Genomic DNA, 22,393 nt, shown 5'->3' with positions numbered 1-22,393 from the left:
GCATTCTTAGCATCCAGCAACTCAAATGACCCCCACCTCAGCCCAGGGACCACCCATGCCTGTCCCCACTTATTGATTATTGATTAGGAATCGCCAGGTTCTTCCTTTCCCATGGATTAGTGTAGGTTTTAAAAGCACCTGAAGAGAAAAAAAGACCCTCTCTCTGCTTCCAGCTTCCACCTGGTCCCACCATGCCCCCTTTTGTAATTTCCCTCCCCTAACTTTTAATAAACTCCCTTTCCACCCACGTGTCCTGCCATGGATTCTTCCACGGGGGACACAAACAATATGGAAATCTTTCAGATCACAGACTGCACCATTGCTGTTAACATTTCCACAGGCCTCTTTGTAGGGCAGCTCCAGGGTGACCATGGCAGCTGAAGGGTGGGGGGTGAGCACTGTAACACCTGAAGACCTAACCTTGAGAGGAAGTTACACTGTGCCCCTACCACCAAGAGCTAGGATTGGGCACATGGTCTTGGGAAGGGAATTAGAGCCACTTTTTTTTTTTTTTTTTTTTTTGCAGGTGTGGGTTTTGAACTCTAGGCTTTGCACTTGCAAAGCAGGACCTCTACTGCTTGAGCCACACCTCCAAGTCCATTTTGCTCTGGTTATTTTGCAGATGGGGGGGTCTTGTAAACTATTTGCCCTGCTGGCTTTGAACCAAGATCTTCTTGATCTCAGCCTCCCAAGTGGCTAGGATTACAGGTGTGAGCCACTGGCGCCTGTGGGGATGTCAAAGAACTTGTGACGTGGTTTGAAATACCACATTCTCCCTTTCTGAAATGCTTGTCTCAGTCAGTGCAGGCGGGAAGTTTAGGGGTAAGTCATGCATCCAGGGCCATCCGAGTGTTCCATGGTCCCAAGCCACCAATATCCAGTTCTGTGACTTGAAACTCTACCCCGTTTTTCTCTACCCCAGAAAATCTCCTGCGACAGCACTGTCTAATAGGTTGTGGAAGCCACGCTTGACCATGAATAAATAGATTCAATCCTTTTAATTGTCTCGGAGAACATATTTATTCCGCAGGAAAAAAAATCTATCTGCAGGATAAAAATATTATCCATCAGCATCTTCCAAGTTTCTCCCAAACATCTGTGTTTTCTTACGTTTTCCCCAACAGATGTACTGATTTGCATTTTTTTCAAGATGAGTCACTTTTGGGGTGGGGGGTTATTTTTGACTGAATTTCTCACCTCTCAAGATTCTTTTGTATTAGTTCTCACTACCTAAAGTTAAGGCCACCTCCCTACAGGGGGCCGTCCTCCATTCTATTTGTCTCTTCCCTTGGGCCATTAGGTGAAATACCCTTTAAGACTGGGACCCCAAAAATGACCTGAGGGCCATTCTTTGTTTGACTTTTTCTTTTTTCAAGAGGTCACCTCCACCGTTGCAAATTTCTGTCGACGTTCGAATGGCCTCATTTTAGAAAACCCTAAAGGCAGTAAGACAGGTCACTCTTGAGGAACACTGCTCTACTTGGGGTTCCAATCCTTTCTGGGTTCCCCACACAAAAGCTTGGTGCAAGCATGGGATGAAAATGAGTGACAAATGGGTAAAGGGAGGCCTGTTTCTCTGTGGGCACTCACAGAATCCTCCCACCCACATACGGGTACCGCTGCATAGGAACCGTTACATTTTGTAACAGTTTTTAAAGCCACACTTTAAAAAGTAACAAGCTATTAATTTGAACAAAATATTCAATCAATATCATAAATATATAAATATTGAGCCCAATATATCCAAAGTAGCATCATTGAAACATGTAACTAATATAAAGACATCCACGAGTGTTTTACACTGACTGCAAACTCTTTTGGGACTAGCTGCATTTTAGGGATCAATAGTCAATCACGTATTGGCGGCATAAATCGGTTCTTGGTTTCTGCTGCTTCACTGAACCCTCTTTCTTCTTGCTTGCATGCCCTCTTAACCCCAAAACGCCAGTGACTCACACCCGTAATGCTAGCTCCTAGGGAGGGAGGCAGCGAGGCCAGCCCAGGCAAATATTGCACCAGAACAAATGGTTTGAGAGACCCTATAGAAAAGGGCTGTAGGAGGGCCTCACGTGGTAGAGCGCCTGCCTAGCCTGCAAGCGTGAGGCCCTGAGTTCAAACTCCGGTACCGCCACAAACAAACTCACAATGTTTGGTGAACCTAGAACTGATCCCTGCTACCGCGGTCCTGTTCAGTAGCTGTGTTGATCACACATCGTCTCCACGGGGACGTGGATTTCCCCAGGCCAGGGATTTTGGAAAACCTGTTTTATTTTCCGCGGTTTTCGCGTGCTGAGCCGGGACCGTGGCACGCAGGGCAGCCCAGGGGTGCACACTGGAGGACCGGGCGGGGTGGGGCGTGCGCGGAGGTGCGTGCGTGGGGGTGGGGCGTGCACGGGGATGGACTGGGGGTGGGGACGGGAGCGTGCACGGGGGCGGTCGTGCACGAGAGGGTGGAGCGTGCACGGGGACGAGTGTGTGCATAGGGGTGGGGCGGGGTGATAAGGGGGTGTGCGCGGAGGTGTGTGGGGGGCGAGCGGAGGTGGAGGAGCGCACGGAGTAGGGGGCGGGGATTTGGGGGCGTGGCTTGGGGGGCGTGCAGTGTTGGGGCGGGGCTTGTGTGGGGTGGGGGGCGCGTGGGCGGGGCTTGCGCCAGTTGGGGTGGAGGCGGGAGGGTGGGCGGGCACATGGGCGGGGCTTGCGCGGGTTGGGTGGGGGGGACGGCTGGGCGTGGGCGGGGCTTGCGCCAGTTGGGGTGGAGGCGGGGCGGGTAGGCGCGCGCGTGGTAGGGGTGGAGGCGGGGCGGCGGGGCGTGCGCGTGGGCGGGGCTCGAGCGGGTCGGGGTGGAGGCGGGGCAGTGGGCGGGGGCGGGGCTTTGCGGGAGGGGGGACATGGGAGGCTTGGGGTGGAGGCGGGGAAGTGGGCGTGCGCGTGGGCGGGGCGTGCGTGGGTTGGGGTGGAGGCGGGGCGGTGGGCGTGCGCGGGTTGTGCGCGCCTGGGCGCCGGGAGCGCGGAGCCGGGCGGAACCGCAGCGCGGGTGGCGGGGCCCTGGAGGTGGGTGGGCCGCGCCTCACTCCGCCCGCCGGGCCGCGGGGTCGCCATTGGCCGCTGCCGGCCGCTCTCCGCCCGCCCCGGAGGCGGCGAGGAGGACGCGGCGCGGGAGAGCCGGGCGCAGGGGACTCCGGGGACATTGTTCCCACGGCGGGAGGGGCGCGGCGACCCTCGTGGTGGCGGCGCTGGAGTCGGGGAGTCGGTGAGTGGCTGGCGGCCGCGCGGCTCCCGATCCTCCCGGGCAGCGCGCCGGGCACCGGGGAGGCCGAGGTGGGGACGCGGGGCGCAGCGGGCAGAGGCGCGCGGTTCCCCCGGGCCGGGCCGGGCGCTTTGTGTCGCGGCGCGGGGACCCGTGGCCGCTCCCTTCCCTCCCGGCTCCCCCGGGCGGCCACTCGCCGGGTAACGGAGACCGAGTCGTCAGGAATGAGCCTCCGGGGACCGCGCCCGGGGAGGTGGCGCGGGGGTGTCACCGCGGCGCGAGCGAGCGAGAGCGAGAGAGAGAGAGGGGGGATGCGCCCCGCGAAGCGCGCTCCACCCGGCGCGGGCGCGTGCTGAAACTGCGCCCCTGGAGCTGGGGACCTGGGGGGGGCGTGGGAGCAGAGAAGAGGGAGGACAGCCACTTCCGGAGCCGCGGCTGACCCCTGCGTTGGGGGCCGCGGATCTTGGAGTGCGCGCGTAACAAAGGGTGGGACTCCTCTCGCGGGGAGGGGCGCTCGCTCTCAGCCCTGGGGAGAGCGACTTCCTTTTGGGATGGGCATTTAAAAAAAAATTCTTATTATTTTGTCATTTTTTTTCTGGTTTTGTTCCTGAAGGCCGGGCACTGATGCATGAGGGGCCCGCCGATGCGCAGCAGCGGGGGTGATGGTTCGGGGAGCGGAGCTGAGGCGCGCCCGGCTTTGGTGAGGCGTGACGGTTATCATGACGGTGTTCAGGCAGGAGAACGTGGATGATTACTACGACACCGGCGAGGAACTTGGCAGGTACTGGGGGGACCCCCTCCACCCACCCCACCCCACCCCGGAAGCGCATGGTTCTGGGTTCTGGAGATGCGTGCTGTTGTGTGCAGTGGGCGGTCAACAAACGCAGTGTGAATCCAGACGTCTCCCTCGCCCTTCCAGGAGATGTGCAAATTATAGAGTTAGGAACGGAGGAAGGCCGGGGACCAGAATAAATTGCTTGATCCGAGGAGGGTTAGGGTTAGGGACCCCTGGCCTGCGCCAACCTCAGCCTGACTGGGGTTTGAACTCAGAGCTTTGCGCTTGCAAAGCAGGTGCTCTGCCCCTTGAGCCACACCTCCAGTCCATTTTGCTCTGGTTATTTTGGAGATGAGGGTCTTGAGAAGTATTTGCCTGGGTCGATCTCGAACCACGATCCTTCTGAGCTCAGCTCCCAAGCAGCTAAGATTACAGGTACCTGGTGGCCTTGTCCCTTCTGAGCTAGAGACACTAAGATTATAATTGCACCTGAGCTGGCTCTTTTGCGTGATTTAAACAGAGTACAAATTAATTAATAGGCTTTTAAAATTTTAATACCTTCCCTCTTTCTGAGTAACACGAGCAGGTATTTGGAAGTGTCAAATGGAACCTTGCCAGATGTTGGGCTTGGGTTTTGAAACTTCTTCCAAACCGGCAATTAAATTACACCGTTGGTGTTGGTGGTGGTTGCTTGGGTTTCGTTACAATGTTGTGTTTTTAACAAATCAATGAGAGCCTGAGGTGGCCATCTGCATCCATGCCGGTAGGAGCTGTGATTCTCAGTAAAACGCTTTGAACAAAGAATCTGGTCTTTGGGAACGCCTAAGCAGGGCTGGCTGGTGTGTTGGAGGTCTGCCTTGTGTTAGCAGGGAACCCAGTTTTCACCCCTAAATTGAAAACTCCCGTTTTTGAACCTGGCCTGTGCTGTGTTTGCCTTGTGAGGGGAGAGCGAATGGGGCAAGGACCTTTCAGCCCACGGAGAGCGTATTTACTCAGTGTGTGTGCTGAAGGGTGTGTTTTTCCATCACAGCTGATGTCCCCATTTCCATCCTGAGAAGGAAACCTACAAACACCCACGCCCTAATGAGAGTTAGGAAAGCTGGCCTTTGCTCACAGGCTTTTAGGAATTCAATCAAGTGAGAGTACAGAGGAGAGCACATTTTTAAGTTATTGAAACAGAATGTTTTCTGGGTGTGTTTAGGGTTGGCGGGAAGCCTCCTTGGGAACCCGTGTTTAGGTTTACGGAGGTTGCTTATTGGAAATTTAGTAAGTGATTAAGAAGGTTGGCTCTGGAAAACTCACATTTCGTGGATGCGTTTAAGATGAAGGGTCAAGCTTATGGTTGAAATACTTGGTTTAACTGGAATTAAATCGTCCTGTTCCTGCAGTATATGGTGTTTTCCTTTGGGACTAAAAAAATTGAAAAGCTGATAGAAATAAAGCTCAGTCCCTGTGTATAAGGTTGCCTGTTTATGTGAATTAATGAGAGATGGGTAAATCTAGGTGAGTTAATTGTTCTGTGGATTAAGTATACCAACTTTGTTTTCCTTAAAATCTTTTGGTAGATTTATGTTTTTTTGTTTTTTTAAATAAATAAAGCAAAGCTTCCCTCCCAGGGGTTGGCAGGGGACTCTGTGATCTTCATTTGGTGGGTGTGATGACAGCGGAGGTGGCTTGCTCATTTGTCACTCGTATTTCGCTTTGATTTTGGCTCTGTCTACATTTCTGTGTATAACTTTTGCCTCACAGTGCTAGACTGATTGAGGAATGGCTTGCTAAATAATTTATGTGCCTGAGGAGTTTGAAAAGAGAGCTCTGAAGACCTGGGGTTGGATTTAAAATAAAAATATATGCATATCCATCCATCTTGCAAAGCAGCTACTGCTTTTGCTAAAAGATGGGTCACAAGATTGATTTTACTGAAGGGTTCTCAAGTCCTGTGGTTTTTATGCCTGCCTTAGATATACTCACTTCCTCAAAGCAAGTCTTTTTTTTTTTTTATGTGTATTTTTATTTTTTGGTGGCACTGGGGTTTGAACTCAGGGCCTCACACGTGCTAGGCAGGTGCTCTACCACTTGAGCCACTCAGCCAGCCCTGTTTTGTGTGGATTTTTTGAGATCGGGTTTTGGGAACTATTTGCCTGGGACTGGCTTTGAACCCTGAGTCTCCTGATCTCTGCCTCCTGAGTAGCTAGGATAATAGGCGTGAGTCACTGGCTCCTGGCTGGGACCCACCATCTTCATGATCCAACAACGGTCATGGGTGACCGTTGATTTTGACTCCGGAAGGTCTTTCGGGATCTCTTCCTCTATTCCAGGAAGCAGATCACAGGCAGCGGTTTCGGAGAGGCTAAGTACACTTTTGTCGTCTGCTCTTGGGCTGGGTTATTGTAAAGGCCCAGGTACTTCACCCACCATCAGCTCTGGTTACCCATGAGCCTCCTGGGCCCCGCCCTGTCCACTGCTTTCCTGAAGTACTAACCAGCTGAAGACCTCAGGCCCACCTCCTTAAGACGCCTTTCCACAATGATTGCAACCCCTTTGGGTGGGCCACTCCTTCCGTGCCTGACCTTGGGCTGCCCATCCATGGTTGTTGACATGATTTGACTCTTGGTCTTGTACTGCCTGCAGCTGGGATTATAGGCGTGAGTCACTGGAGCCTGACTTCATTTTTTATTAATGCCTAGTTAGCAGGTGCTCAGTAAATATGTGCTGATTGACTGGGTGGATCAATACACGGAGAGCACCTTGGAAAAAATATATATCAGGCCTTCGATAAATTATGACTGGAGAAGATGGGACCCCGGGGGTATAGTGGGAAATGAGAACTGTTTGACTTTTGCACTGTCTGTGACAGACAGCCTCCAGAATTTCCATTTGCTGGGTCGGTTTTGAACAAAACCAATGAAGTGGACCGTTAAATATTTTACGTGGGTTTGGATGATGGTTGGAAGCTAGCAATTCAAATTTATAACGTTCCTTTTTTTGGCATTTTAATTGAAGTATGAATTTGTCCTGATTCGGGCACTGGTGCTCACGCCTGTAAACCTAGCTACTTAGGAGGCAGAGATCAGGAGGATCCCGGTTTGAAGCCAGCCTTGACCAAACAGTTCGCCAGACCCTATCTCAAAAAAACCCATCACCAAAAAGGGTTGGTGGAGTGGCTCAAGTGGTAAAGCACCTGCCTAGCAAGTGTGAGGCCCTGAGTTCAAATCCAAGTACTGTCAACAACAATGACAAAAAGTACAGCAATGCCGTACAATACTGAATGTTGACGGTCACACAGGACTGTTGTTTTGTGTATTTACTATACTGTGCGTTCACTGCTTCTACTTACAAAAAAAGTTTGTCCCTGTCACGCCTGCAGCAACCTTCTGTCCTTTGTTTACTGTGCCTCTTAACTCCCTCAGGAGGTCACGTGGGGCAGTTGACCCTGCCCCGAAGGTTTGTGTAAGGACACTGTGATGTCACTGCTAAGTCACTGCCCAGTGATGTGTTTCTTGGCATGAATCTTGTCCTTAAGTGATGTGTGACTGTACACGTGTTAGAGGTGACAGTTAGTGGTGCGAGAAGCCTGTGTGGTAGGACGGTCTAATAGTCCAGGTGGAGAAGGGCTGTGGGGTGATGCTGCTGGTGTTTGTAACGGCAGATTGGGGGGATGCTCGCTTGCTGGCACTATGGGATGTCTGTGTGCATCCATAAAAGATGCCTAAAAGCATCTTTTAGGTTAACTGGGGCCATTGATGGAAGAGCCAAGGAACCCTGAAGCCAAATTCCTGGGTCCCTGGCACTTGCCCTCAGCCATTGAGGAACCCAAAGGCTCCACAACCTTGGCCTGTCCCCGCAAAGCCATGAAAACACACCGTCCATGGACGGTTCTGTGCAACCACTTTAGCAGGAGGTGACTCCTTGGAGTAGTGGAGGTGAGCGGCTGGGGTGGCAGCAAAGCCAGCTGCTGGATACCTGTGGAGTTGGGGCTGGGGCACGTTGACAAAGTCAAGGCGATGTGGCCTGACTCAACGGGGAGATGTGTCAGGAACTTGCACCTTTAATTCTTAGTGGGCTGCTCGGGGTACTTAATCTAGCCAAGCTTTCTGTGCAGATGAAATAAAATGTGACCTGCCAGCAGGAGGAGAGTGCTTTCCATCGGTTCTGGTCAGACTTGAGGCCTGGGGACGTCAGCCGTGGTGGTCAGTGTATCTGTCTTTCTCATGTATCTGGCCAGTGTGGAGATAGGTCGAGTGGCCTTCCCAAGGCAGCTGGCTAGGAGGTGACAAGGGACAGCTGCAGAACCCTGGCCATTGTCTGCCCGACTTAGGATCTCAGCCAAGTTGGGTTGAGAGTTAAGAGAGGTGTTGGGCAGCTGGTGGCCCCTGGAAGCCCAGCCAAAGCCCGCAGCCCCGGACTCTCAGGCCCTGAGGACACATGGGGACCTTCTTTCCTTTTTCTAGTGGCCGCAGTTAGTTTTAACCAAGTCCCAAAGTTAATGGTTGAGCTCTGGAGAAAGTTCCCGACACCTTCTGTCATTATTTAACTTGGGAGGAGCTCACACGTAAGAATCTGGCCTGGTCTTCCTGCTCAGCTGCCCACGGCGTCTCGCGAGCAGGACCTGGGGAGCTGGTGTGGGGTTTTTAGGTGAAGCTAGTGTTCCGTCCTTCTGCACTGCCTCCTAGCCCTGAGGGACATAGAATTTTATGGCAGTATAATTATTGACAGGAAATACAGTGTATCCCTTTGTTAATATCCTACGTGAATAATTTTGGGGGGGGGATTAGGATATATTTGGTGCACAGGGGGGGATTCCCTGCGACAGTTCCGAATGGGCTTACGTGGTGCCTTGGTTAGATGGCCCACACCGCCTCTCCCTCGACCCCCTAACGCCCCACTTACAGCAAAGCACACGATGGAGAAAAGGCAGCCCCTTCACCAAATGCTCACCCCATACAAGTGTCAGCCCAGAGTGGATCAGAGACCTTAATAGCAAGCCTGCAACTTCGAAGGAACTCCAGGAAGCAGCAGGAAATACCCTGGACCGTGCAGGCGGAAGACAGCGACTTTCTAAATCGCACTCCAGCAGCTCGGTGTCCGGAAGAAAGGATGAAGGAGTGGGGCCGCATCAAGCTGTAGGGCTGCTTTTAAGTGGGCAGGGAGGAGAGGGCAGAGGAAGAGAAGCTGGCCTCGACTTTCGATAGACGTCACGTAACTGAAATGGATTCAAAACGACTTCCCTTACAGGTTCCTGTTTCTTAGGTAAAATGAAAAGCATCCTCGCTTCCATGTCGAGATGGGTATTTACAAAGCAAAAGCCCTAAAACTCAAGTTCGATTGGGTCTTATTTTCAATTCCAGTCCAAAGCAAAACTGGAGACACCCGACAAGTGGGGGCCGTGGTGACACATGGTGACCCCTGTGGCCTTGTGGAGGTGATGTTCAGAACTGGCGTGGCTTAGGGTCGGTCACATGGTGGTCACTCACATACCACGTTGCTTACCTCAGAGAAATGGCCACGGGGTTTTCACCTTATGTCCTGCCCTGGGATTATTTTCCCTTGTGACCTAACCTGTGTCCAGAGATGTCAGGAGGGGAAGGAGGTTAGTAGGATGTTTTTGAGTTGGTTTTTTTGTTTTTTTTTTTTTTTTTTGGTAAGCATTTCTTTTGGGGAACATTGAGCAAATGAATATTTGCAAGTTGCTGATTTCTAATGTGTAAAAAGTTGGTATTAATTACACTTTATCTTCATAGACCTTGGCTGGGAACTTTGAGTAAAGATTCTTGTTTGGAGCACATTTTATTCTCGCGCTCTCTCTCTCTCTCTCTCTCTCTCTTTCTCTCTTTCTCTTCATTTTTATTAGCATACATTAATTGTGCGGGGGGAATTCACTGTGACAGTTCTTACAATGTACATTGGTTAGATGGCCCCCACCATTCTTTTTTTTTGTATTTTGATACAAAATAAAACTGTATTTTATTTTGTATCAAAACTGGCTGATTGTTTGTGTTTAGATATGTGTGGTAAATGCTGCTCATTTTTAGTTTTTTTTTTTTTTTCCCCTCAGTTCTGTAGTTTGAACTCAGGGCTTGCTGGCCTCTTACTGTCAGCCATCTTTTTAAAAGATTGTGAGTATAGTTGAAGTCACAGGTTGACCATCCCTAACCAGAAGGTGAAACTTTGCAAACCGACTCAGGTGCCACAGGTGGAAATTCCACAACGTGAAACTTTGTCTCATGCACAAAATTATTTAAAAAAAAAAAACAAAAAGCGTGGTCTAAAATGACTTTCGGGTGATGTGCAAAAGGTGTGTCTGAAACAAAAGAAATTTATATTTAGACTTGGGGCCCATCCCCAAGATAGGAAAATATTCCCAAATCTGAAAAAACTTGAATTCCAGAAGATTTCTGGTCCCAGTCATTTTGGGGAAAGGCTACTGTACCTCTGTAAGTTTTTATTCTTGGATCAGTTCGTTTATTTCTTCTTTTAAAGTCACGTAGCCCCTTCCTTCCTCCCCTCCCCTCCCTCCATGCTGGGGATCGAACCCAGGGTCCTGTGTATGCTAGACGTGGAGCCACCCCTGCCTGCCTAAAGATCAGGATTTCTGACACCTTACTGTGATCCCCCCATGCCTGGCCCACAGTGTGGGTGGATGGGTGCTTTTCTCCCAGGGTGAAAAGGACTGGATTTCCCTCTGAGCTGCCTGTCCACCTGGGCACTCACACGTCTGTCCGGGACCAGGCTGCATGGGGTGGGGTGAGGTGGGGGACCATTTGATGCAAGAAAAAAGTGGCCAAGGACTTCGAGGGGACAAGCTGCGAGGTCAGTGTTTAGCCATGATTCATTTTGCTGTTTCCTTCTTCCTTTGAGATTCTGCCGAATCGATTTGCCTCCTGGGTGGGGCCCAGTTTTTTTTTTTTTTTGGCCACATGGGGCTCTTGGGTACGCACCAGCAAGGCATGTCTTGGGGCAAGTAAGGAAGTGTGCAGCTTTTGAGTGTAATATTTACCAGGTGACTTGCAGCCGTGCGTTGTGTACAAACAGAGCTACAGACACCACCGGAGGCCCGTGTGTACTGTAGACAATGGACTTTGAACAAGTCACTGCTGTCACTCAAGGTGCCGAGTTACACATGATGCACAGGTGATGTCCTAGAAAAGGTGCTACAAAGTGATTTGCTCCTTTAGGAATATAGTTTGGGCACTCCTAATCTGAAGATCTGAAATCTCAAGTGTTCTGAAATCTAACTTTTTTTTTTTTTTTGGTGGCCTTGAGATTTGAACTCAAGGCCTCACACTTGCCAGGCAGGCTCTTACTGTTTGAGCCACTCCACCAGCTTTTTTTTTTTTTTTTTTTTGTGATGGTTTTTTTTTTTTTTTTAAGATAGGGTGTCTGGAACTCTTTGCCTGGAGCTGGCTTTGAACCTCCTGATCTCTGCCTCCTGAGTAGCTAGGATTACAGGCGGTGGCGCCCAGCTGGAATCCAACTTTTTGAATACTGGCTTGATGGCTCAAAAAGTTTGAGATTTTTGGAGCATTTCATACTTCTAGATCGGTGCTGCTCAACTTAGATATGGCTGTGCAGATTTTCCCAAGTGGGCAGAACGCTGAAGTCTGAAACAGTTCGGTCTCGTGCGTTCGGATAAGGGATGCTCAAACTGTGATACTGTATTGGTCTGTCAGTCAGTAAAATGGAAAACCAGCCTGCCGGCGGACCCCACTGTCCACCTGAAGGACAGGCTACGTGTTTGTCGTCTTTGGCACTCAGAATGTGGACTGTCGGGGTGTGAGCTGCTCTTGGGGATGGGGAAGTTTCTGCTTGTGTCGTTCTCAGGAGCCCTGTGGCTTTTGCGGTGACCACAGTCCCTTCCTCCCCACGGTGGCGTGCTGAGGCCCCTTGCCTCCTGCCTCTGCTCCTGTGTCACCCACACACACGGCTCCCACAGGGTCACTTCTCCTTTTCCGCCTGAAGTCACTGTGGGTGGAAGGGAACAGCGTTTAGAAGTGATGAGACTCCGTGTCCCGCCTCCCATCGTCTGGTCCGGTTGGCCAGGAGGGGAAGTGGATTAGCACACATGGGGTATTTTTCAGGATGAAATTTAATCGGTCTCTGCCTTCCTTCCCCCCCCTCCCCTTGGCTCAAAGAGATAAGCGTGACCAAGAAACAGGGCAGTGGACCGGACGGCGCGTGGAGCCACCAGGCAGGGACTGCTGCCTTGGTTTTGCTCAGTGTCATTTGGGAAGTGAATGAGTGCATCCTATTTTAAGAATATTGTGAATTAATACGGGCCATCCTTTGGGTAAGCCTCTTCTCGGAAGCAGCATTGTCTTTAATGCAGAGAGTTCTTTTTTTTTTTTTTCACTTCTGTGGGGCCGGGGACGGGACCCAAATCCTAGTGCAGGCCAGCAGCGCCCCAGGCCTAACGCACAGAAAGAAGTTAATAAGTTACGAGAAGTTACGACCTGAAGGATCAGAGGGGAACACAAAAGTGAAGTGGCCTGGCCAGTTTCCCCCATGCTTTCTCCAGAGCTGACCAGGGCTGTGGCCAGGGCTCCGGCTCTGACTTTCTGTATCTGTTGCCAACTTGGGTTGGATAACTGGTCCTTTTGTGTTTCTTGTATTCACATGGCTTTTTTTTTTTTTTTTTTTTTGCCGTCCTCCGTGGATTGTGGGTTTTCCAAGGGAGGGCCGTAGCTTTCTGTGGTGGGAATAAGCACTTAGGATCGTGGTTGAGGGCTTTGAACCTGCCTCAGTCTGTTTCCTGGTGCTGTAACAGAATGCCACCAGCAGAGTCATTTACAAACAAAAAAGCCTGGGAAGTCCACAGACACGGGGCTGGTGTCCAGTGATTTAGCCCGCCAGGAAGGGTGGGAAGGGCAAGAGCGAGCCAGCCAGAGAAAGGTAGAGGCTGATTCTGCTCTTACAACAACCCACCCTTGGGATAACTGACCCATCCCACTGTGGTAACGGCATTAATCCATCCGTACCCACCCCCCCAGGCCCTATGCCCGTCCGCACACTGCTGCACAGGGAAGAAGGGTTAGCACGAGGTTTGGAGGTGCTCAAGCCATCGGGGGACCCTTGGCACATTGCTCTACCTCTGTGAGACTCGGTTTTATCATCTGCAAAATGGTGCTAACTATTGCTCCTGCCTCCTGAGGCTGTGGCAAGGAGGCACACAGTCCAAGATAGGTGCATAGTAGGTGCCCAAGAGCTGATGGCTGTTGAAGAAGACAGAGCAAGAGTGAGAGGAGGAAAGAGAGAGAAACAGTAAGCTGGTTCTGGATCGGTGTTCCTGGGTCCTGTGTCTTCTCTCTCTCTCTCTCTCTCTTTCTTGGGACTAGGGTTTGAACTTAGGGCTTCACATTTGCAAAGCAGGCACTCTCTACCTTGTGAACTATTTGCCCAAGCTGACCCCAAACCCATCTTAGCCTCTCAAGTAGCTGGGGTTACATTACAGGCGACTTCTATTTCACTCCTTATTTACATTCCCAGGTTCTGAGTCACTGTGGGAGGGGGTTTGCGTCCTTCTCAGCTCCACCTTTTCCCCCCTCTCAGAGCTCTCCTTTTCTCTCTCTGGCCTGGCCCATTCTGCCTACTTGACTTTGTTTACCCGATCTGCACCCCAGCTGACTGGCTCAGCCCTAGGACCCAGTTTCTGTGCCAGACTTCCTGGAACTTCTTGGAGCTCCAGAGAAGAGAAACACCTTCAATAGGAATTTGCCTCTGTATTTGGAACGGGGCTGCTGGAGTCTAGCTTAAAGAAATACCTTTTCCAAAGTCAAACAGGGCAGCCTGGGAAAAGCGAGCCCTTCATGGTTAGGAGGAGTTACCAGATGCCTTGAAGGAGGCCAAGACTCCCCGCTGCACCCCAGCCGGGGGCTGGCTGCCGACAGTCATCCTTGACTTCAGTGGGAACCTGACACGGGATGTCACTGTGTGCTGTTTGATAGGCTGTACTTAAGTTTCCAAAAGGTAGCTTGCAGTTTTCTAGCTTCCACCGTGAATCGTGGCCAGAGATGACACCGCGAATTTGATCAGGGTCGGGGGCGGGGGGAACAAATCATTGGGATTGTTGTCAGGGTCTTCATGGAGAGAGGAAGGACCCAGAGTGAGTTCTTCTGACAGAAGCTTGCTGGAGAGTAGGGACATATGGTGAATACTGAGGCCCATTTCATTTCTGACACGTACTAATTTGAGATGTGAAAATGGGTGCTTGGCCAAGCCAAAGCCATCTGTGCCAAGAAAAGCCCATTAGGTTGGTGGCTGAAAAGCTGAATTGTTAGGATTTGGCTTAATGACCGGGCTCTGCCAGCTGCGGGTAAATGCCCACTTACACGTCTGAGTGCACGTCCTGTTTGCCTGGAGTGGGGTCTGGTTTGTTCAAGGAACATGGCTGCTGAGCGGGAAAAGATTGCTTTAAAAGGGTTCTTCTCACTCTTTGGGCACCTTTAGTTTATGAAAGTATCATTAAACTCTCACCAGCATGGAAAGGAAAGTGCCTGGAAATTGGGGCTACGCAGTGAATGCAGATAAGATATCAAGGAGTAGAAATAGTTAACACACGGGCAAGATAACCGGGCTGTCCAACAAAACTGAGATGCGAACTGTAGCATTTGCTCGTTATTCAGTCACTGGGGGTTGAATGACCACCTCAACAATGTGCCACATCAGGGTGATGGGTAGGACCCTTTATCCTAACAAGTAGGGCAGGCAGACTTTCGCACGACCACTGATAAAAGAAAGTCCAAATAAGAATTGAGATAAAGAGAGCTGGGGCGTAGTTCACCGGTAGAGCACTTGCCTAGCAGGTGCAAGACTGGGAATCCAATAAGAGTGAATGAAAAAAAAAAACTGAGTAAGAAAAGCATGCACCTTTTTTTTGGTGGTACTGGAGCTTGAACTCAGGAACTCATGCTTGCTGGGCAGGCGTGCTCTACCACTTGGGCCACTCCACCAACCCAACTTTTTTTTTTTTTTTTTTTTGAGTCCAGGCAAGGGGAGACCATTCTGATTTAGAGAATTCATCCATCCATGCAGCCATCCATTCACCCAACCATCCATCTGTCTGTCTATCCATCCATCCATCCATTCATCTATTCATCCACCCACCCACCCACCCATCCATCCATCCATCCATCTGTCCGTCTGTCCATCCATTCATCTATTCTTCCACCCACCCATTCATCCATCTGTCCTTCCGTCCATCCATTTATCCATCCATCCACTCACCCATCCATCCATCTATCCGCCTATCCATCCATCTACCCATCTATTCATCTATTTATCCACCCACCCACCCATCCATTCATCCATTCCCCCATCCATCTGTCTGTCCATCCATCCATCCATTCATCCATTCACTCATCCATCCAGATTCTGGAGAGATTATAAAAAGGTAACCAAGCAGGTATACGTATGTGTGTCTCTTAGCTATATATTTCTTGAAAAAAACTGGAAATCTGTCATGAAGGGGACCGAAAATAAGATTTACTGGGGGCCCTCTGTAGCCCAGCGCCTGGAGGTAGGAGTTGTAAGTCACACTGCGTAGGTGGGAAACCGGTGCTCAGAGGACCATCCATCTTGGACATGGTGTTTGAAATGGTGGAGGCACAATCGGTCTCCCACACTGCCAAGCCACATCTGGAAATTGGGTGGTGAGCTCCTCTTGTGAGCTAGTCACTGTCTAGAGAGAGAAGTTTAAGGTCTAAAACAGTGCTGGCTCAAGTGACATCCGACGTGCGTTTACCTCCTTGCTTCCTCTACACCAGGGTTCTCCTCAGCACTAGTGACCACGTAGCCTGGAGACCCTGTCCTGTGGGATCCATGCATCATAGGATGTTCACAGCATCCACAGTCTTTACCCACTGGAGACCACAGGCACCCTCTTGCCAGCTGTGACACAGAAAGGTCTGCAGCCATTGCTAATTGTCTGTCGGGGACAGACTCCTCCTTCCCTCCAGTGAAAAGTACTGGGCCAAAGGCTCAAGCCAGATAGGTCTTGACTGGTGGGCTGAGGGCGCTGAGATCCAGGACAGCCTGCACCCAGTAGGCAAAGAAAATGGCCCTGAATTGCCTGTGGAATGAACTGGAGGAAGGTATTGACCTTGGGTGTCCAGAGCTGGGGTGGGAAGAGAACGGGCTGTCGGGTGGTGTGAGCATTAGGTCTGGGACAGACAGTAGCTCTTTGCCTGGCTTAGGTCTGGGACAGACAGTAGCTCTTTGCCTGGCTTATATGGGCCGCACTGGTGTGCACGGCCTGCTGTGGCCCTTCCGTGTCCAGAGGTCTGGGCACAATGAGTAAGGCCTGGAGAAGCCACTGGCCAGACCCCCTCCGGACGCTCACCTGGTGGAATCAGTCTCCCTACTTCATGCTCATCGCTGTTGTAAGATCACTGTCTTAAGACTGGACACTCCTGTAGTCCGGGTCCAGGTGTTGTTTTCCGCTGTCACAGCGAGCAGGTAAACCAGACTCCAGGGGGTCTCGGTTGAACGTTCGGAGGCGTGATTGCAATGAATGCAATGAATGCAAGAATGCAGGAGGGTTCACATCGCTGGTGGGATGAACCCAACCCATGGGGATTAAATGCTTCAGATACAAACAGGAAGCCAGTCAGTTAAATTACAGCAAAAAAAAAAAAAAAAAAAACCAGTGTCCCAGTGCAGTGGCAGGGAGACCTGGGGAAGAATCGCCGAGCCGGATAGCAATCCACAGATGTCTAGAGAATCAGTGGAGTCATGGATGGATCGCAGAGAAATGCTGCTGTCAGCTGTGCTGTAGAAATGGGGCGTCCACGTTGGGAAGGTGTTGGTCCCTCTGTTGTCGCTCAGGTCACTCTGCCTATGGGACGTGATGGTGTTTTGTTCCAGTGAGGAGGAGGCAAAAGTCTGGGAGAGCTGCATTAGCTCACAAGTGACACATCGTTCCTTGCAACCGAGCTGACGTGTCACTCCTCAGATTAGCCCCTCATGGCGATGCTGCATTTCAGGACTTTGCAAACCTTACTTATTTTTCACAAAGAGAAGGGTTTTAAGCTTTGCCGGCCCCAGGGGTGCCTGACCCCATTCCGTTTTATTGATGGACCCAACCTGTGTCCACGCTCTCTTCTGCCTCATCACGTGCTTCGCAGACAGACAGTGGACCGTCCGTTGGGTGGGATGGGCTCGTGTGGGTGGCACCAGGGGGTTGCCAATTTGGGGGCCAGTGGTGGGAGCAGTAGGGGTCAAGTGTGTCTCAGTAGGAGGAACTTGAAGCGGTCCACCGGAGCATCTGGGATGGTTGAGGTCCTGAGTGTTACACACCAGAGGTGTTGGCACCACCTCTCGGGGAATTTGAGGAGGAAGCAAACTGACCACCCGCCAGGCGCTCTCTCTTTCCAGTTCTGTGGATCCGCCGTGGTCAGCACCCAGAACCACGCGGGAGCCCTTCAGCACTGCTCCCGATAGGAGCTGCTGGGCCAGGAACCCTCACTCTCCTCCTGCTGCAAGCGACCGCCTCTGCCTCCCATCAAAGCTTCCACCTCCCCCCTGCCCCCTGCGGTGGTCAGCCAGTGCCCCGTTCCTCTTTTTCTCAGGCTCCAGACCTTACACTTAACCGAACCCCCAGAGAGAACACAAAATATCCCAGACAGCTTGTCCCCTTGTGCGAAGGGACGCAAGACAGGTGGACTTTGCCCCTTGCTGCTGGACGCCAATGTCAAGTTCAATACTCTAGCTGAACTGGCTCCAGCTTCTTCCCTGGTCCTTATGTGGCATTTGGGACTTTCTCCAGCACCACCTTTTTTTTTTTTCCCCTGCCTCTTTAGGGTTTCAGCTGGAGGCTGGGTATGGCTCGCCCCCTCTGTGTGCTGCCAGCGTCCAGGGCCAGGTCACAAAGTGACTCTGCATCTGGAGCCTTGAGCCTGCACGTGAGGGTTAGCTCTGGGCACAGGGCCAGCGTGGCAGACACCATGGCTTCCGCCTCACCCTCCCTCCTGAGCCGCCCATGAGTCAGGGCCAGGACCGCCCCTTCCTTGCTGTCTGCTCTTGGTGCACCCTGCGCTCTCCCGCCCCGGTGGCTTCTTGCTCCGTTTTTATCCCGACTGTGTTTTTTTTTTTTTCAGGCTGAACTCCCACTGGGTAGTCGAAGCTGGGTAGCTAGCTCCCGCCTTTTGGTGCCTGTCATTGTCTTCCGCCCCTGGTTTCTGCCTCCCCGGCAGCAGGGTGCTGTAGGGTGGGGAACCCCGCATAGCCACCCCTCCCCGTAAGGAGGGCTTTTAAAGGTGTCTGCCTGATCCACCTGTGGGGATCCACCTGCCTGATCCACCTCCTGGCTGGAGGTGTGATGGAGGCTTCCTGCCCTGTCCGCCGACCCCCTGTGGTTGGGTTTTTAGAAGTGCTGACCAAGGTTCTGGAAGGCACTCCCTTGGGAGTGAACAGGATTTTGAGGGGGGCGGGCAGGAAACTGGACTCCCTCCGGTGGTCCAGACCAAGGTGATGAATGGTCAGGTATGCTTTGGCATCATCTGAGAACAGAAGGGAGCCAGGGTCACCATGGCACTTGGGGGAAGAGACATCACGACCTCTCTTGTCCTACCCTTCTTTCTCACGCACACCTGTGCCTCCCATTAGCCAAACCTAACAGGGACCGAGGGCAGATTGTGGGGGCGGGAAGGGTGGACAGATGGGACCAAGGAAGAAGAACAAGAGCCAGGCACCCACTGGTGTCAGCAGAGCGATTGTGGAGCGTCAGGAGGCAGGACCGCTGGACTTTCCTGTCTACTTGGGGTGATACAAACCCTACGAGGGGTTTGAATCTCCCTTGCCCCATAAAGTCGCTTGAGCATCCACGTCACAGTGTGCCCTCCTACGGCTGCTCCTTGATGGCACATGGGTCCACCCCAAAGACTCCCCAGTTGAAGCCACTGTACCGAAGAGACATCTGTCCCTTTGTGTCACCTCAGCACTGTTGTCAAGAACCCAGACATGGAGCCAATCTAGGCTGCCATCCATGGAAGCATGGGGCTCATACAGTCGTCCATCGGCCACGGAGACTGAGTCCAGGATACTCTGCAGATACCAAAATGTGGGGGTGCCCAGGTCCCTTGAAGTCCCCTCTGACAAGGAAAAAGGTCTGTCACGTGCTCAGTACCGACGCGAGGTTGCTGGAATCTGCGGAGGGCTGGCTGTACCTGCTGGGACAGTTCTTCGGACACGCAGTCAGTTTGCACGCATCTTTCACCCTTAGACCAGCCCTGCAAGATGGCAGCCTCATCAGGGCGCAGCTCTGCTGGCCGGGGCTGAGGATTCTCCAAAACCCGTTGGCCCTTCTTGCCGTGTCACCTTCATGTAATTTTAAATTCTGAGTCACGGCGGGTTGATGAGCCTCGTAGGAAGAACATGGGGCCGACCCTGTCTCTATTGCACCCAGGCCCCGATCGACACCCCCCTGTCTCGGCCAGCGTGGCTCCGAGAGAAGGAGGCACACGTCCGAGGCTGAGCCCGGGAGCCACGTCTTTGCACGTCCGTGTGTCCTGTGGAGAGTCCACAGCATCCAAGTGGAGACCTTTTTGTGATGGGTGTCCTCGCCCACCCGGCTGTCGTGTCAAATGACACTTGAAATTGGGGCCTCCGATGTCCAGTACAGAACTGACTTCTTCCTGAGTGTGGGGGGGGTCACTGATCCTGGTCCACGCGGGAAGGTGTGCGATGGGATCCGAAAGGGCAGGCGTGAAGTGTGGGTTGACCTGGGGGCCGGGGGATGGGCTGGGAGCCGCACACCGGAGGAGGAAGGGGGGCTCCGGCCGGCCGAGGGTGGGTGCGGAGGTCCTGCCGGGGAGGGTGGAGGACACAGGAACCCCCGGTGGCGCTGAGAGCATCGCGCAGAGCCAGCAGCCTTGGGAGGACAGGACAAGACAGGATGGGGCAGCAGGGGACAGGGCAGTCCCCAGCCCCTCGTGGCACTCGGTCTGACCCTCCTTGGGTCTGTAAGTCTTGCTCACGGTTGGTCCAGCTGCGTGTGCGGTTTGGTCGGAGGTTGACCAGTGAGCACTGGTGGGTGGGTGAATGAGCTTCTGCCTGGGTCCAGCTCACGGGACTCCAGTCCACCCGTGAGGACAGGGTGCTTGGCGGGCCTCAGGGCCTGTCTCCATCAGAACCCGTTGCCTGGCCTATCTTGGGGGCAGGGAGAGGGGCTAGCCCTGGGGCAGTGTGACATGAAGAAGGACAACTTCTTCAGTGTCCCTTTCTTGGAAGTCTGTCTAGTCTTCTTGCATTTTTATACCTTATCTCCGGGGACAGGGACAGGGATAGCCTTGTAAGTCCAGCAGTTTGCTGTTTTATGGTGGTCGTGATACCAAAATGGAACGGCCAGGCAGGAAGAGCTAGGGATTTATGTCCCAGCTCTTCTGGAATTAAATAGGTTTGCACAGAAGTCCCCCTGTGACCCCCAGGGACTAGTTCCTTCCAGTGATTCTTCTCGGGGGTTGTTCGAGATTTAGCCTAAGCGTAGTTAAGTCAGCAAAGTGGCAAGTCAGGATCTCCGTGTTCTTACTGGCAGGATATTACGTGCTGTTGAGCTCATGACATGACTTGAAAATTATTCTGTTACTGTGCAAAAAAGAAACACCTTTCTAAAAAAAATTCTTTTTGGTGGCACTGGGGTTTGAACTCAGGGCCTTACGCTTGCCAGACAGGCGCTGTACCACTTGAGCCCCTCTGCCAGTTTGGGCTCTGTTACACATGTGCATGGAAAGGTCACAAGGAAACTCCCTGCAGAGCTATCTTAAACAAACAAAAATGTCTTTTTTTTTTCAAAAACAGGACAGGAAGGTAAATCAGGTCCCGTCTGGGGGCTGGCACCAGTGGGAGGGTGAGGATATAAAGAAAGGGTGTGGGAGGGTGAAAATGGTGGAATATTATGCACTCGTGAATGAAAATGGAAAAATGAGACCTGCTGAAGCTATTCCAGGAATTAGGGGGGGATAAAGGAGAGTGATGGAGGGGGTGAATTTAAGATACATTGTAGGAACATTTGTAAATGTCACAGTGGAATCCCAGTGCAATAAAAATATGATAATAAAATAAAATGTCTTCCATTCCCAGAAAACATAGATAAAAACAGCTTTACATCTGTGATGCGGTTTACGCATCCTTTCTCTAGGCTGCCCTTTACCTTCTGATGTCGTTTCTGGTGTTTTCCTCCCATAAAGATTGCTTTCGTATCGCGGGAATAATAAGCACAGCACCTAGAGCTTGTCATTGGAGCCATTTGTAAACGGCTCAGGGCATTCCGTGTGGCGACCTGGTTGAGCAGACGACCCGTCTGCTTTACGAATGCAGCTTTTGTGTGTCGGGTCTTTCCGGTTCTTGCCATCTTGTGTGCGTCCCGTGTCACAGGTGGGGAGCGGGGGCCTTTCTGCTCCGAGTTCACGTAGAGCCCTTCTCCCGAGGTTTTTCCTAGCACTGTGAGACGTTGTCACTTGTGCCTGGGTCTCTGCTCCAGCTGGGAGCCACTTTGGTGTTCGGCATGGCGCATGGCTCCAAGGGGGGGGTGTTTTCCAGAGTCCCTTGATGGCCACTGAGTCATCACAGCACGGGTTGAGAGCCACCAGGACTTGAGCAGGGGACTCCCGGCCCTGTCGGTGGCTGTAGGACAGAAAAGCACCATTTCCTGGAGTCCTTGTGAGGTGTGGGGCTTCAGAAATTCAGACTGAGCCAGAGCTTCTGCGGGATCATTGAAGATCGGGGCTCCCTGTGGTCCATGCTTGGGGGTCCCTTGAGTCTCAGAGGGACCCTGGGCACATTGTCTGAGCCTCTAGAACCACGGCCTGCAGGGACCTCCCCCGAGCGCATGGATGTTATAGGGTGCAGCGCCTAACAGAAGAGAACCTTCTGGCTCCTGGACAAGGCCTGCCATAGGGACGGGAGTGGGCAGACCCCCTGAGGTTGCTCTGGGGCCTTTGCCAAGGCAGGGGGAGGCTTCCTGCTCCAGTCGTCCAAAGCTTTGACTAGGCCAGCGGGTCCTGGCATCGGGGCTGTTTCTGCAGTCTGCACCCAGTTACACATGGCCCCCTGGGACTCTGAGCCGGCCCAGGTGCAGATGTGCTGGGCCTCCGTCCCCTGGTCCTCAGGGCAGCGGGCAGCACTGGAGTCATGGAGCCGGGGCTTGTCGTCTTTGGCCATGTGGGCACCGGTGCTGTGTGTAACGTCAGGTATGTGGAAAAGGGCTCCCCAGGAGAACCACCTCTGCAGAGAATGCCAGGGGACATCCCAGCGGGGGGACTGACCGGGTTCCATAGTCAGTGGAACCAGAGTGCACAGATGGACTAAGTGCTATTTATTTATTTATTTATTTTATGGTGGGACTGGGGTTTGAACTCAGGGCTTCACACTTGCAAAGCAGG

General features: G+C 52.3%; 1 protein-coding gene across 4 annotated transcripts in view; it reads left to right on the top strand.

Moving 5' to 3' along the window:
• Window positions 1-3,075: 3,075 nt before the first annotated feature.
• The window catches only part of Dapk1 (death associated protein kinase 1), a 127,181-nt gene continuing 107,863 nt past the window's right edge, over window positions 3,076-22,393 (top strand). Inside the window, exons 1-2 of one of the 4 annotated variants that reach the window (XM_074052608.1) lie at window positions 3,076-3,250; window positions 3,861-4,028. In XM_074052608.1, the coding sequence (XP_073908709.1) occupies window positions 3,967-4,028 (62 nt within the window). In that variant the 5' untranslated portion in view covers window positions 3,076-3,250; window positions 3,861-3,966. Of the gene's footprint in view, window positions 3,251-3,591; window positions 3,734-3,860; window positions 4,029-22,393 lie in introns of those variants that run through there. The other 3 variants (XM_074052606.1, XM_074052609.1, XM_074052607.1) reach the window with 3 other exon arrangements.

Source organism: Castor canadensis, chromosome 13 (genome assembly GCF_047511655.1).
Source record: "Castor canadensis chromosome 13, mCasCan1.hap1v2, whole genome shotgun sequence".
In the NCBI taxonomy this organism is placed as follows: domain Eukaryota; kingdom Metazoa; phylum Chordata; class Mammalia; order Rodentia; family Castoridae; genus Castor; species Castor canadensis.
Note: the sequence above shows the minus strand (reverse complement) of the source record. Positions and strands in the feature narration are given on the sequence as shown.